The sequence below is a fragment of the Coturnix japonica genome, chromosome 5 (assembly GCF_054131305.1).
Source record: "Coturnix japonica strain WE chromosome 5, WE-NBRP24, whole genome shotgun sequence".
NCBI classification, from domain to species: Eukaryota; Metazoa; Chordata; class Aves; order Galliformes; family Phasianidae; genus Coturnix; species Coturnix japonica.
In genome coordinates, this window is record NC_140667.1 from 5,718,919 (window position 1) to 5,731,369 (window position 12,451).

The 12,451-nt window shown below is 35.1% G+C and overlaps 1 protein-coding gene across 13 annotated transcripts in view; it reads left to right on the forward strand.

The window, feature by feature from the left end:
* CCDC73 (coiled-coil domain containing 73) overlaps nt 1–12,451 on the forward strand; it is a 66,342-nt gene that overhangs the window by 38,911 nt on the left and 14,980 nt on the right. For 8 of the 13 annotated variants that reach the window (XR_014946936.1, XM_032444717.2, XM_032444718.2 and 5 more), the window contains 5 exons: nt 2,651–2,786; nt 4,401–4,480; nt 9,139–9,267; nt 9,519–9,578; nt 11,121–11,225. Coding sequence is in view for 11 of the 13 variants with exons in the window: in XM_032444717.2 (XP_032300608.2) it covers nt 2,651–2,786; nt 4,401–4,480; nt 9,139–9,267; nt 9,519–9,578; nt 11,121–11,225 (510 nt within the window). In the remaining 2 variants the exon portion in view is untranslated. The remainder of the gene's footprint in view (nt 1–2,650; nt 2,787–4,400; nt 4,481–9,138; nt 9,268–9,518; nt 9,579–11,120; nt 11,226–12,451) is intronic. The other 5 variants (XR_014946937.1, XM_032444719.2, XM_085549912.1 and 2 more) reach the window with 3 other exon arrangements.

Consider the following 12,451-nt stretch of genomic DNA (forward strand, 5'->3'; position numbering starts at 1 on the left):
TGCAGAGATAGTTACCAATGGAAAATAAATCCTGGATGAATGAAAATGAATTAACAATATATATAACATACTTATTCTGGATTATTGGAAATAAACCAACTTTTAAAAATACATCTAATTCTTTCCATGGTTAGGAATTCACTCATATTTGTGTTATGTTGTTTAAAAATAGTGTGAAGGAAGTGGTACTGCAAAAACTAAGTAGAAAAACACTGTGAAGTAGAAAAAGTACTGTGGAAACATTTTCCTGCTTGAAAGTTTTACAGGCAGTAGCCCTTTGCATGATTCTCATATGATCTTGCCTTATGTCTTCATTTCATTACAACTCCTTTGTTCCTCTGACACTTTCACCCTCCAGTTATCACCTTCTGATTCACTGAGTAACGCTGACCAGTGACTCAATTTCCAGAATATTTTTGAGATATGAGCAATTCCTTCTTTGTCTTCCTCCAGTCACCTACCTGACCCTGAGCTATTTCTTTGGTCCAGTTTCTACCAAGAAGTGATTGTTCCTCAACAAACCATATGGCCAAAATCAGTTCCACTCCCCATCTCAGCTTATCTTTATTAGTGGTGGAAGCTAGGACAATAATTCCTGTTTGTACAATATCAGACTTAAGGAAGGAGAACCAAGATTCTGTGGGTCTTGCTCCAGGTCAGATCCTCCCTATCCTGTGGAGTCGCTCAGTGTTTCTTTATCATCTCTTTATTATTTTCTTCCATGGGAGATGTTTTAAGACCTTTTCACTGTGATGAGAAGATCCATAAACACAGGTGAATGAAACTACTTGTATTTACGCACTGAGGCTGGAGAGCAGCTTGCCATCAAAAATCATTTTTAGACCAGTGGTAAACTCTTAATAGAAACTTTTTGAGGATATGGCAGGGCACTTCCTTTTCTCATGAGAGAGAAACTAGGGAAATAATATTTCTATTTCTCTAGTGAGGAGGAGGGGATAATGCTGTCTTTCTGACTTAAGAAATCAGAAGAACGTAAAGAACAGTCATACAAAAGTGCAAAACCTCTCATCTTGCTAGAAGTTGTTCAGGTTTCATATTGATTAGGCTCCCTTATTCATCACTCACTTAAGAGTAAATACATCTGAATTATTATCAGGAGAAATAGAAGGATTAGTGTTTTTTGTTTTTGTTTTTTTTCCTTTTTATTTTCTATGAAGCCTGAATTCTAGCATTAGTTAAACACAGCTTTTCAGAAATTTGCTTGCTAAGAAAAAAAAAAGGAAGTATGTGAAAATTCACAGCCTGTGTTTTGTGCAGCGATTCTGTAAGTGGTGGTGTTTCTTTACTCATGTTTCCATTATGACTTTCTATTTGCTGTGATGTGTTTAATTTCATACCTTATAAAACATGAGAAATTTGTATTGTATATTCTGTTTTGCTAGCCTTATGTTGGTCATTTCTTTTGATTACTGTGAGCTTTTATTATCTTCTGATGTTTGGACATGTATTGCATTTGTTACTGTATGGGAAGAAAGCCTTACAGAAGCTGAATAGCCTGGGCCAGATCCATCTTTGTGTAACCTCAATTTACACAGTGGAATGAATTTGGCCCAATTCATTTTAATTGCTGTGTTCCTCTACTGTAGATTAGAAATAGATGGACTGTCTTTGCACTCTTCCTTTTCTAGTTATGATCATGGGGCTGGAGAGGATGAGGCTGGTGGGTACCTCTGCAGATCACTCCATGCTCAAAGCATTTAGAGCAGATTACTGTCCGGGTGGGTTTTGAGTATCTCCACAGGTGGAAACCACAGCCTGTCTTTGCAGTGTGTTTCAGTGCCTGACCACTGGGCACTGCTGAGGAGAGTCTCTCATTTTTCTTATTCTCATCCTTCCAAGGTATTTGTGCAGATTAAACTGTGTTAGAATCTCCAAGATGACCAGTCCCAGCTTGGTCAGCCTTTCCTTGTGTCAAGTGCTCTAGCTCCTTCATGGCTCCTTCTCTTAATAGCACTGTATTGGAAAAACAAGACTTCCATTTGAGTTTGTATTTGTACTATTATGTAGCCCAAAAAAGTTTTCCTTGTAGTTTTGAGCCATGATGTACTGGAAAGTGTTCAGGTCTGTAATAAGATGATGATACTTGTACTGGTGTTTTTACAAAATAAAACACTATCGTTTGTTTAATAGTGCTAGTCTGAGTAGCTGGTGTCGGGGTTTGGACAGTGTTGAATTCCAAGGACATCCTACATCAAGGGAATAAGAGTATGCAGTGCTGCACTGAATGGTAGTGCAGGAGGACATGTACTAACCACAGACAGATGGAAGCACTATTAGCATGCTAGGCTGTGTCTGCAATACAGTGACAGGTAGAATAACATGTTTAGAGTAAGCCGTGTAACAAAGGAAAACTTGAAATCAGCTTTTGTAAACAGTTAATACAATCCTGCATGCATTTATATGCAAGTTATCCTGAATATAAGCAAGAAAATATGAAAATATACTGAAACACAGGTGAAGATTTTAGCATGATTATCTGGAAGTGGGAGTTGATCATCAGATATGAAGTAGACAATTGAGATACCCTGAGAATGAGTTTGTGTTTATGCCATTTTGATAAGCATTTGGAGTGTTGATTGATACATGCTAGTTGGTGACAGTCAGCAGGTGCTTCCATTGTTTCTAACAGGATCAGAAATTACAGATGCACTTAACAGCGAGAGAAGAGCATCACAAGAAACTGAATGAAGTTGAGAGGTGTTATGCTACTATTGCAAGTCAGTTTGGAGTCGTTAAAGGTGTCCATGGAAAATTGGAGCACAGTGGTATGTATATCTTAAGTGTCCTCTGGTATTCATTTTCTTTCTTTATTTTTGACTACACTGAGTTGGAGATGTGTGACTAAATTCAAAATATAGCATCTATGATGTATCAAGCACCACATATCAGCTGCTTCTATGATGTTTCTATGATAGTGCCAGGTTAAGAAGCACAGGCCCTGTATGTCTTCTGCTCTTTGCTGCTACAGCTGTGTGTGTGAGACCATATATCAGAGAACTGATTTTTGTTCAAAATCAGCCAGTAGCAGAACTGCTCCTTCCAAAAAAGTCTTTAGATTTAATCTGGATCAGCTTCTTGTTGCTGTTCAGCAGACATAAACAACTGTACCAGCTCAAAGGAGGAGATGAAAGAAAAGGAACTGGCAAGTAATGCAAAAGAAGTCTTGTTGGGACTAGTGTTAATGTTGGGAAATGGCATTAATGAAATACAATTCCATTACAATGGGATTAATGAAATACAATTTTTTTCTTATGTAAATACATATAAAACATTTAATATGTAGAAATAATGTAACTTGAAAATATTTCAGTAAATAGGATGGATGAATAACTCCATATAGTTATCATGGCTATGTGGCTATTGAAGCTTTACAAATGTATACGTTAACCCCATTCTTATGTCAAGATACTACAAAGTTATTTGTGAATCTGCAAACAAACAAAAATATCATTCTACATGACCTTTTTAGTATATATTTTTTCATCTGTAAAACATAAGACTAATGTATTGAGTAATAAAAAATATCACATTTATAAGAAGCTTGGAACCTAATAATTTGAGAAGGAAGCCTTTGTTTTGCATAATGAAGTAATGCACTGCAGTGTCTACATAGAAATTTGTCTGAAATGTGTGTATGTATTGCTTTGCATACCTACTATGTTCAGCCATTTTACTGCAGTGGGGATTCAATTTGCACTGCAGCATGTAAGACCTGCAGTAGGTACATAGGCAACTTGTAAATTCTGAGTAAGAAATGGCAGTCAGAGGAAAAGTCATGCACAAAGGGTGTGAGTCGTTTATTATTATGCAAATTGTTTACATTTATAAACTGTTTGGACTTTATTTGCTGTATTAAAACAGCATGTAGGAATATGAGAAAGTGAAAACTGATGTTATGGTGTTGATATGCAAAATGCTGCACTGTGTAATATATTTACTTTATTGCCTTACCAGTGTCCCATTATTAGTACTTTAAAGATAGATTGGGAATACATGACTCTTGTTGAAAATTTTACCAATTTTTGCCTATGTTTTACCAGAAGACATTTTTCAGTATTTTCTTCTGTTAATGTTTTGTTAATTGAGAAGTAATGCTAATAAAGTGATGCTAAATGACAGTAAAAATGAAGTTACAGTTACAAATTACAATTAAAGTAGTTCTTTGAAGTATAGAACAACGGATACTATCTGTTGTAAATCTTCCATATATGATCATAATATATACACAGAGTTCTTGAGTCCTATTTTGCATACTAGCCTGCTTTCCAAATGGTTGTTTAATGATTTTAGGTATTATATGCATATACATAGCAGATATAAATCAAATAATACTTTAAATCTGGAGGTGTATATATAAACATTTTAACTTCTGTTTAAAGTACAGGAAGCAATACAGCTCAATAAGAAACTAACGTCAGTGAATAAAAGACAAGAGACTGAAATAAGTAATCTGAAGGAAGTAAGTACAGTACTCATTTCATAATCTGTAGGTGGACTTCTGGACTTCTTCAAGCTGCTTTAGTATTAATAGAAGTAGTGTACAAGCAGTGTAGGACTGTTCTTCATTCTATCAGTAATGGTTATATTTGTCTTAGCATCCTATTTTAAACATAGATGCATTGGATGATTGATGGATTTTTATTTACTTCATAGTGGCCTACTTGTTTTTTGTGGAGTATTACCCATCTGTCTTCTTCCTGCACTATGTAGTTATTGTATCTCCCATCTGATGCAGAAGGGTAACAGTAGTCTTTTCAGTGTAGTTAAAGGCAGACAGAACACGAAAGGGTAGAAAGAGCTATAGAATTGAACTGCGATCTTGAACACAGAATTATACAGGTAATTGAATCTCTTTCAAAAGTGAGGGAATTTCGAGGCAGGGTGACCGAGTCAGGTCAAAGGGATGCCATGGACAAAGTTGCCTGGCTGTTAAGCATTTTCCTGCCCCTCCTGTATTCTGAAGCTAGTATTTGCTGGATACTGTTTGAGTTATAAAAAAAAAAAAGGAGTAAGAATAAAGTTATCTTTTAAGCTGTTTTTTAAATACAGTCATGAGAAGAGGTGAAAGACCATCTGAAGACAAAATTCTATTCTGTAAACACTATATCCTCCATACTTCATTGTTTCCATATCCTTTCCTTCCTGTTGGCTATCCTCTTTCTTTTTGATTTTGTGAGGATTTCAGAAAAGGAACAAATCATAGAACACCTTGGGTTGGAGGGGACCTGTAAGGATTGAGTTCAACTCCTCACTCTACATGGAACCACCCAAAAATCCAGTTTGGTTTATCCCTTGCTTTGCCAATGCATGATTATTTTTAGCTTCCTGATCTACTACTAAGCTTCATTTTCATTTGTTTCATCCACACCTTCTCAAACATTTTAATATTATCGACTAGATAAATATATTTTAACAAGTTTAGTGGGGTGGAAGAGCAGAAGAAAAAGTACTGAGGATTGTGAGTGACGATCTATGTGAAAAAATGTATTATAAATATCAAAATTCCAGGAGTCTTTAGAAACTTTCAAGCATTACATTCAATTAGATTTGTTGCTTTTAGTTAAGAAACCAAGAATAATTAATTGCAGAGAAGTCTTCCAAGGGTAAGTAATTGGAGAAGTAGAAAAATAAATAACGTTAAGGAAAATTTTATGTAATTAAATTTGTGAGTAACAGAGGTGTGTGAGATAAACTAATAATGTTTTGTGTGTTTCAGTATTGAAACATATTGCTTGATCCCCCTTTTTTTTTTTTTTTTTAAAGTCACACTACTGACTCTTAAGCTCTTGGGTGATAAATTGTAAGTTGCAGCTTATAGAACATCTATGGAAAGTTAAGTAGTATGAATGTATATTGCTGATGTGTACCTCTAGCGACACTAAGTTCACAGATTTTCTTAGTGAATGGTGGTGGGCTCATCTCTTGGATCAGTACATAACTGACTAGAAAGGAAGTTCTTGAACCCCAAAGAATTGAGGTAGATTTATTTCATCGCAGTTACCTTTCACTTAGCATAACCATTGCAAGAGACAGCAGTCAGGAGTTTTCCCTTATTGTGCAAATGTAACCGTTGTGGAGGTGATGGGACTTTTAACAGATCCAGACCACGGAGGAAACTGGTATTGAGGACACCAGTATCTTCAGTTGCTACAAGGCTCAAAGAAGTCTTTAAATCTGCAACACCAGTTGTGGTATCTTATGTAACTGGTTTTTATCTGTGTTGGATACTTGACTGACCTCTAACAGGTCTTACCACCTGTGAGCTGTTAGCTCTTACCTCAGCCTTTATTTTAACTTGGACTACAATGATCTCTTACTCTTTCCTTAATAGGAATATGAAGCTAGTAAATTCTAGTCAAAATTTATGCATAAACAGTAAACTAATCTCCAGGTTTGGTGAAATTACATATGATGTAGGTGTTTAGTCATACATAGAACAGTAAAACCTGATTTAAGTTGATGTCCATTCTGCACAAGAATTTGTGGAAAGAAGTATTTGGAGAGGTGGTAGCTTGCTCTTTGCATTGTCCACTTACTAGTCTGGTTCTGATAGATAGCTTGGCTTAATTTCCTTTTCAGTAATGTTTGTCTTAGAATTTGAACACATAGTCAATGTGGGGGTATTTTTTCTAGTGTTGTGCAAAAGCTTGCATTGAAATCTGACCATTAAAAGCAATAGAATGAAGCTAACCTTTGAGAAAGAGCTACGATGCTTAAGGCCTGGAGGATTATCAAATTATCAGATTGCACTGATTGGAGAGTGCAGAAAGATGTGGTTGTTACTTTAGACAAACTTTCCATTTGCATAAGGTATGAATCCTGTCTTGGGAAGCAGTTACATATGCCTGTGCTGGCTCCCTTTCCCATGCTGTGCTACCACATCATGCTGACATACACGTTTGTGTGGCCCTGAGGAAGAGTAGAATAAAATTTTGTGTTGATCAAATTGAATTGTACCAAGAAAAAGATAGAAGGAGCAACTTATGGCTTAGATTAACTAGCAAAAGGAAAGAAAGATATTTAAAGAACAGGTCTGTTTCTTTTGTGATACCCTTTACTTTTAAGCTGGCTTGAAAGCATGTGTCTGAGTGGTGCTGCTAACAACACACCCAAGGAAGAGATTAAAAGCCTTATTTTTCTTTTTTAGTATTCCCCTGAAACTGATAAAATTATTTTCTAGATGCAATTTCTAGAGTTCAAATGTTTCTAGTGATTGTGTTAATGGCAGAAAGCTGCTATAAAAGGAAGCAAGAATTCTGGGGCTGATTTTTTTCTTTTTCACTTTCAAAATAGAAGAAAATGTATATTATGCATTAAAATTATTTTTACAGCTACATACCTTACATATATTGCCTCACTGCGGTTAAACTTTCCCATTATTTTTGGTGAACAGGTTTGTGTTGGCTCTCTTGTTTTTGTTTGCTTTTCTGCTCACAGATCTGGCAGATTAGCAGATGTGGGTTTTATTCCAGATAGATTATACACATCCACCTGCTATATATGAAGAAGAAAATCCAGTTATCTTTTCTTCCACAAAACCATGATTACTTACTAATGACTAATTACTTTTCTTTCCCCATCACAAAATAAGTGATAATTCACCAGGCAATATGCTTTGAATTGTACAAGGTGTGTCTCAGATCCATAGCAGGCTTATGCACCTGCTTGTGTAGTACTACACACAACCTCTGTACCATGAATTTGGTTCTCTGTAGAAGATCGGTGTGGTGCACTTTTCAGTTTTACGAAACTAAAACTGCACCTTCTGCCTCTTAAATGTAAGAACTCTTCTTGCTGTTTTAGTGAATACAGTACAATTAAAAGATGTGTAGTGGTAGTGGTTGTTTTTTGCAAAGGTGGGAAAAACCTTACTAGCTTACAGAATATTGCAGTTGTAGAGCATTATCTTCTTTGAATTTTATAATTGATTCTGCTATTACACTTAGTCCTTGCTAAATCATTTTAGATTTATTTATGGCTCAAATACATGAGAAATAAAGCCTTGAGGAAACAAAATGATTTATTTAAAAGTGGTATCTATACTTGTATTTTCCGTGTAACTTTGTATTTGTAAGTTCCAGCTACATAATCTTCCCTTTTCTTTTGTACTGTTATTTGATTTTGTCCAGAACAGTTAAACCCATTGGTCTCTGATAAGATGGAATTCCAGTTTTGTGAAGAAAAGTTAAACAGACCAAACTTAGTTGTTAGATAAAACTATTACCATTCTGAATGCATGGTTCACCGCTATGGCATCATGAAGAATTCTTGATACTATCTGTGAACAGCATTCATAACCTCTGCTATTTGTCTGAGTAAACGTCAGAGCGCTCAAGGAGAGAGCGATATTAAACAGACTACCTTGTAGCAGAATGGGAGGGGTGGGGGAGAATAGGGCACAATATTTATGACTCCAGGAACTATAAGTTGTAATTTAATGAGATCAAAGCTTTTGCTGTTTATTTGCTGCACTAGGAGCTCAGAATAAACTGGTTAGAAAACAGATACCACCCCACCAGAGGAAAAAAAGGAAAAAAGAAGCAGGATATTTAAGAGATTATAAGGACTATAAAATCAAAGGCATATTTTAGATGGAAAATCATGTTGTTGAAGCTTCTAATATAAAATTAATTTAGAATTCTCCTGAGATTAAGTAATTAATGTTTCAGGAAGAAGCAAAGATCCTTCAAATTTATAGCCAGTTCCTGCTTTTACCAGATAGTCACCATCCTTCTTTTTTCCCTCCTGAATCCAAGGAACATACCCAGTAATTCAGAATGTACTTTATTCCTGCTGTGTAAGAGGCCTCACCAATATCAACACAGTGTGCACTTCCAGGAAGAGAAAATATCAAATCTGGAAGTATCATATGTACTTCAAACAATGAAAGCAATATCAGTCCAATAACATTTTACCAATTAACATAAACTTTCAGCCACATTTGACAAGTTTAAAGTTTAGTGAGTCAATTTTGGTTCCTTGATTTAATATATTTAGCTGTTTCCATACGTTATTTAAAAGTAGGGCATGACTCAGGATAGTTTAAAAGATTTGTCTTTGTTTTGAATTGCAATGCCTATCCTGGATGAACTATTTATATGTGTTTCCTGTGTTAAGGAACTGAAGAAAGTAACTACAGACTTGATAAGGTCCAAGGTCACATCTCAGAACAGGGTGGGAGAAGAAAACATCAATCTTGCAGCAAAGGAAAAACAGTTTCAAGAACTGCAACAAAAAATCAGAATGGTATTTTGGAATTTAAACACATTAAATTTTTGGTTAATATGTTCTGTTCTTCATCTGAACGTGAATGGAAGTGTATTTTTATAGCTAAAAGAAAAGACATTTCAATATAGTTTAAATAGTTTTCACATTTTTAGATAGTCTCATGAGGATTCAAAATATTCTATTCATGCAATATTACTGAAAAATCAAAACCAGTAATTTTGGATGCCTTCAATAACATTTTGTGCTCCTTCTATCCTTTTTCTTTTAAGGAGACAGCAATCAGTGAAAGAGTTCAAGAAGAAAACGCTAACATTAAAGAAGAGAAGCTAGTAAGTTATATTAATAACTTTGCTATTTAAGATTGCTTAGGAAAATGCATTATATATTTAAGATTCCTAAAAGATCTTAGCAAATAAAATCACTTGTGTTATTAATAAAATACTTCTGAAAAGTATATAAGTGGGGTCTTCTCAATGTTTACAAGGTAAGTTAGCAGTATCAACTAAGTTGATGCCTTGTTCCAAGTCAACTTTCATCTTTAAGTTCAGATTGGAGGCATCTGGTACACCTGTGAAAATAGTTTTTAACATAACTCTTGAGAACAAATAAGCAATAAAGTTTGCATGTTATTCTTGCTGTTTTGCTTTCTGGTTGCCAACAGTTTGTTATAATACTGTTGATGACGCAACCAGGTAGAATTCATACAGAGCTTATATGTTTAGATTATAAAACTACACCTGTACAAAGCTGATCAGCATTACAGTTCCTCTGTAACAAACTTAAGTTACTATTTGCTAATTTCCTGAGCAAATCCTAATGTTCAAACCAGGTACGTGGAATCAAATAACAAAAACAGCATGAAAATTTTATTCCCTGTAATAATAACCATAATACATTGCTTTGCAAATATTATTTTCCTACATAGTTGCAGAATCCTCATTCTGCAGTTCATTAAACTACCATTTCAAGACAGTGTGATCCATCCTCCTTCTAAGGAAGGGTCAAAATTAGCAACTTCCTTGTATACTCACTGAGCACATGTTAAAGGATAGGAGATAAAGGATAATCTGTAGAAGTTTGATTTGCATTTTGAATCCACTTTTAAAAAATTAGTACTGATAAACTTGGGGGGGGGGGGGGGGGGGGAGAGGAACCAACAAAATGAGTGATATGTCATATACATTTCTGAATGTATTAAAAGCATTGCTGTGGAGATGCTTGTTGCCAAATTCACGCGGTCATTTTGTGTTATCAAAGAGAAGGAATGGTATTGCCTATATTTCTCTACAAAATTCCATGTGAGTAGCTAGGATTGTTTGTTTTAATATACGTCTAGTTTAGTATAAATTGGAGGTGGGGGTAGCTCTAATACAGAGATTAATTTCATGTTTTCTTCAAGAACTTGGGTTAGAACACCCAGATTTTTCTATTATAGAGAGCTACAAAATCACTGTCTGGACTAACTGAATATGTTGTTTTCAGTGGCTATTGGACTGCATATATTATCTAAATTATAGGCTGATTTACACTGAACAGTATGTAGAGAAGTGATCTTGTCTAGTTCAGTGGACACTGTACTGGATTCAAAAGACATAACCAGCTGTGCTGCTGACATATCAGGTGATGCTGGGTTCAGTTTTCTAGATGTGAAATCCAACTAAGTGTAAATTAAACTTCAATGAAAAGAATATTTCTTTCTAGAAAGAAGGCTGAAAGAGCTCAGAGGAGTTGTGGTTGCTTTCCAAATGTTGGTTGCAATAAGATACAGGAATATAACATATTTATGTATGTTAATCTCAAATGTGTAAATTGGTTTCTGTTTAAACTTGAGAAACAGTTATTCAATGTACCCTGATTTATTTGTTCACAAGGAAATCCTCAGATCTCTACAATGTGCACAGAAGCAGCTTCAGCGAATAACCCAAACGAATGTTAGAATGGAAAGTGAATTAAATGCACTGAGAGAAGAATATCAGGTCAGATTTTCCTTGATTAGACAAGCTGCTTCTATCTATTATGTATTTTTAAAGTCTAGGGCTGTTAAAGACATCTGTAAGCTTCTCAGAACTTTTGACCCCACTTCCATTGCTCCCTCAGCTCCTTAACTGTCAGCGTGAACCTTGAAACACAGTCTATGGTTTCCCTCTTTTAGTTCTTCCCCTAAAGTAAATTATGGTTGCCGTTCTGATCAGCCACTTCTGGAGGGTAAAACCAGAACATTTCTAAAGTTACTTTCAAGTATTTTGAAATAAAATGATTATATGACTTGTTCCTTATAATTGGCCCAATGCACTGAAGATTATGGTCATCTTTTCTGATCAGATCTGCCATTTAGGGATTACTAATAGAACTATTCTTAATTATATGTTATTTTTATCCATATCTAACTATAACTGTACAATACTATTTTGGAAGGGTGCTTTTTTTGTTTGTTTGTTTTTTAAGTTGATTGCAATGACTTTGTAAACAAAAGCAGAAGCTTGAGATAATCGATTCATAACATTACTGACAGATTTCAGGATACAAGGATCCTTAAGGATCTTAAAAGTGGATGTTACATTCTGGTCATTTCCATGTAAACTGTGGACATTATTTTGCTCTATCAAAAATATCTGTCTCCATTTTTAAATAGTAGTTGTAAAATATATGTTGCTTTTCACAGCTACTCATTTGGCTGACAGTGTAAGACAATTACTGAGGTGTTCCAGGGGATGAGACCTTGTAAGATGCTTACTTTGCCTTGTCATTTTTTACTAGTGACAAGTAGAAAATATGAATAGGGATTTTTCCATGTAACTAATACTCTACCTGCTTTCCTGCTAATTTGAGATCTATTGCTCTTGTTTCTACCAATTCAATCTCAATATGATGAGTAGGTTCTGAAGGTGATGAATTATTTGTATTCAACATCCCAATGCATTGTATCTATTTGTGTAAGATATTGTTGAACAAGGTGTACAAGCCTGAGACAGGTTTGCTTCTGTTAGTCTTGTCAGCAGCTGTACAAGAAGCTATTTGAGCCTTGTATAGAAAGGGGTGCAGTGGATATATGTTGAATTACTGGACTAACACATACCTAAGTTTTAATTCCACTAATTTCACAAATTACATACAAACCTTTAACTGAGATGACTGTGTTGACTCTGGCTTAGGTGAGTTCTGTTCTGCAGTGCTGGGACAATGTTCACACACACTAATGGAT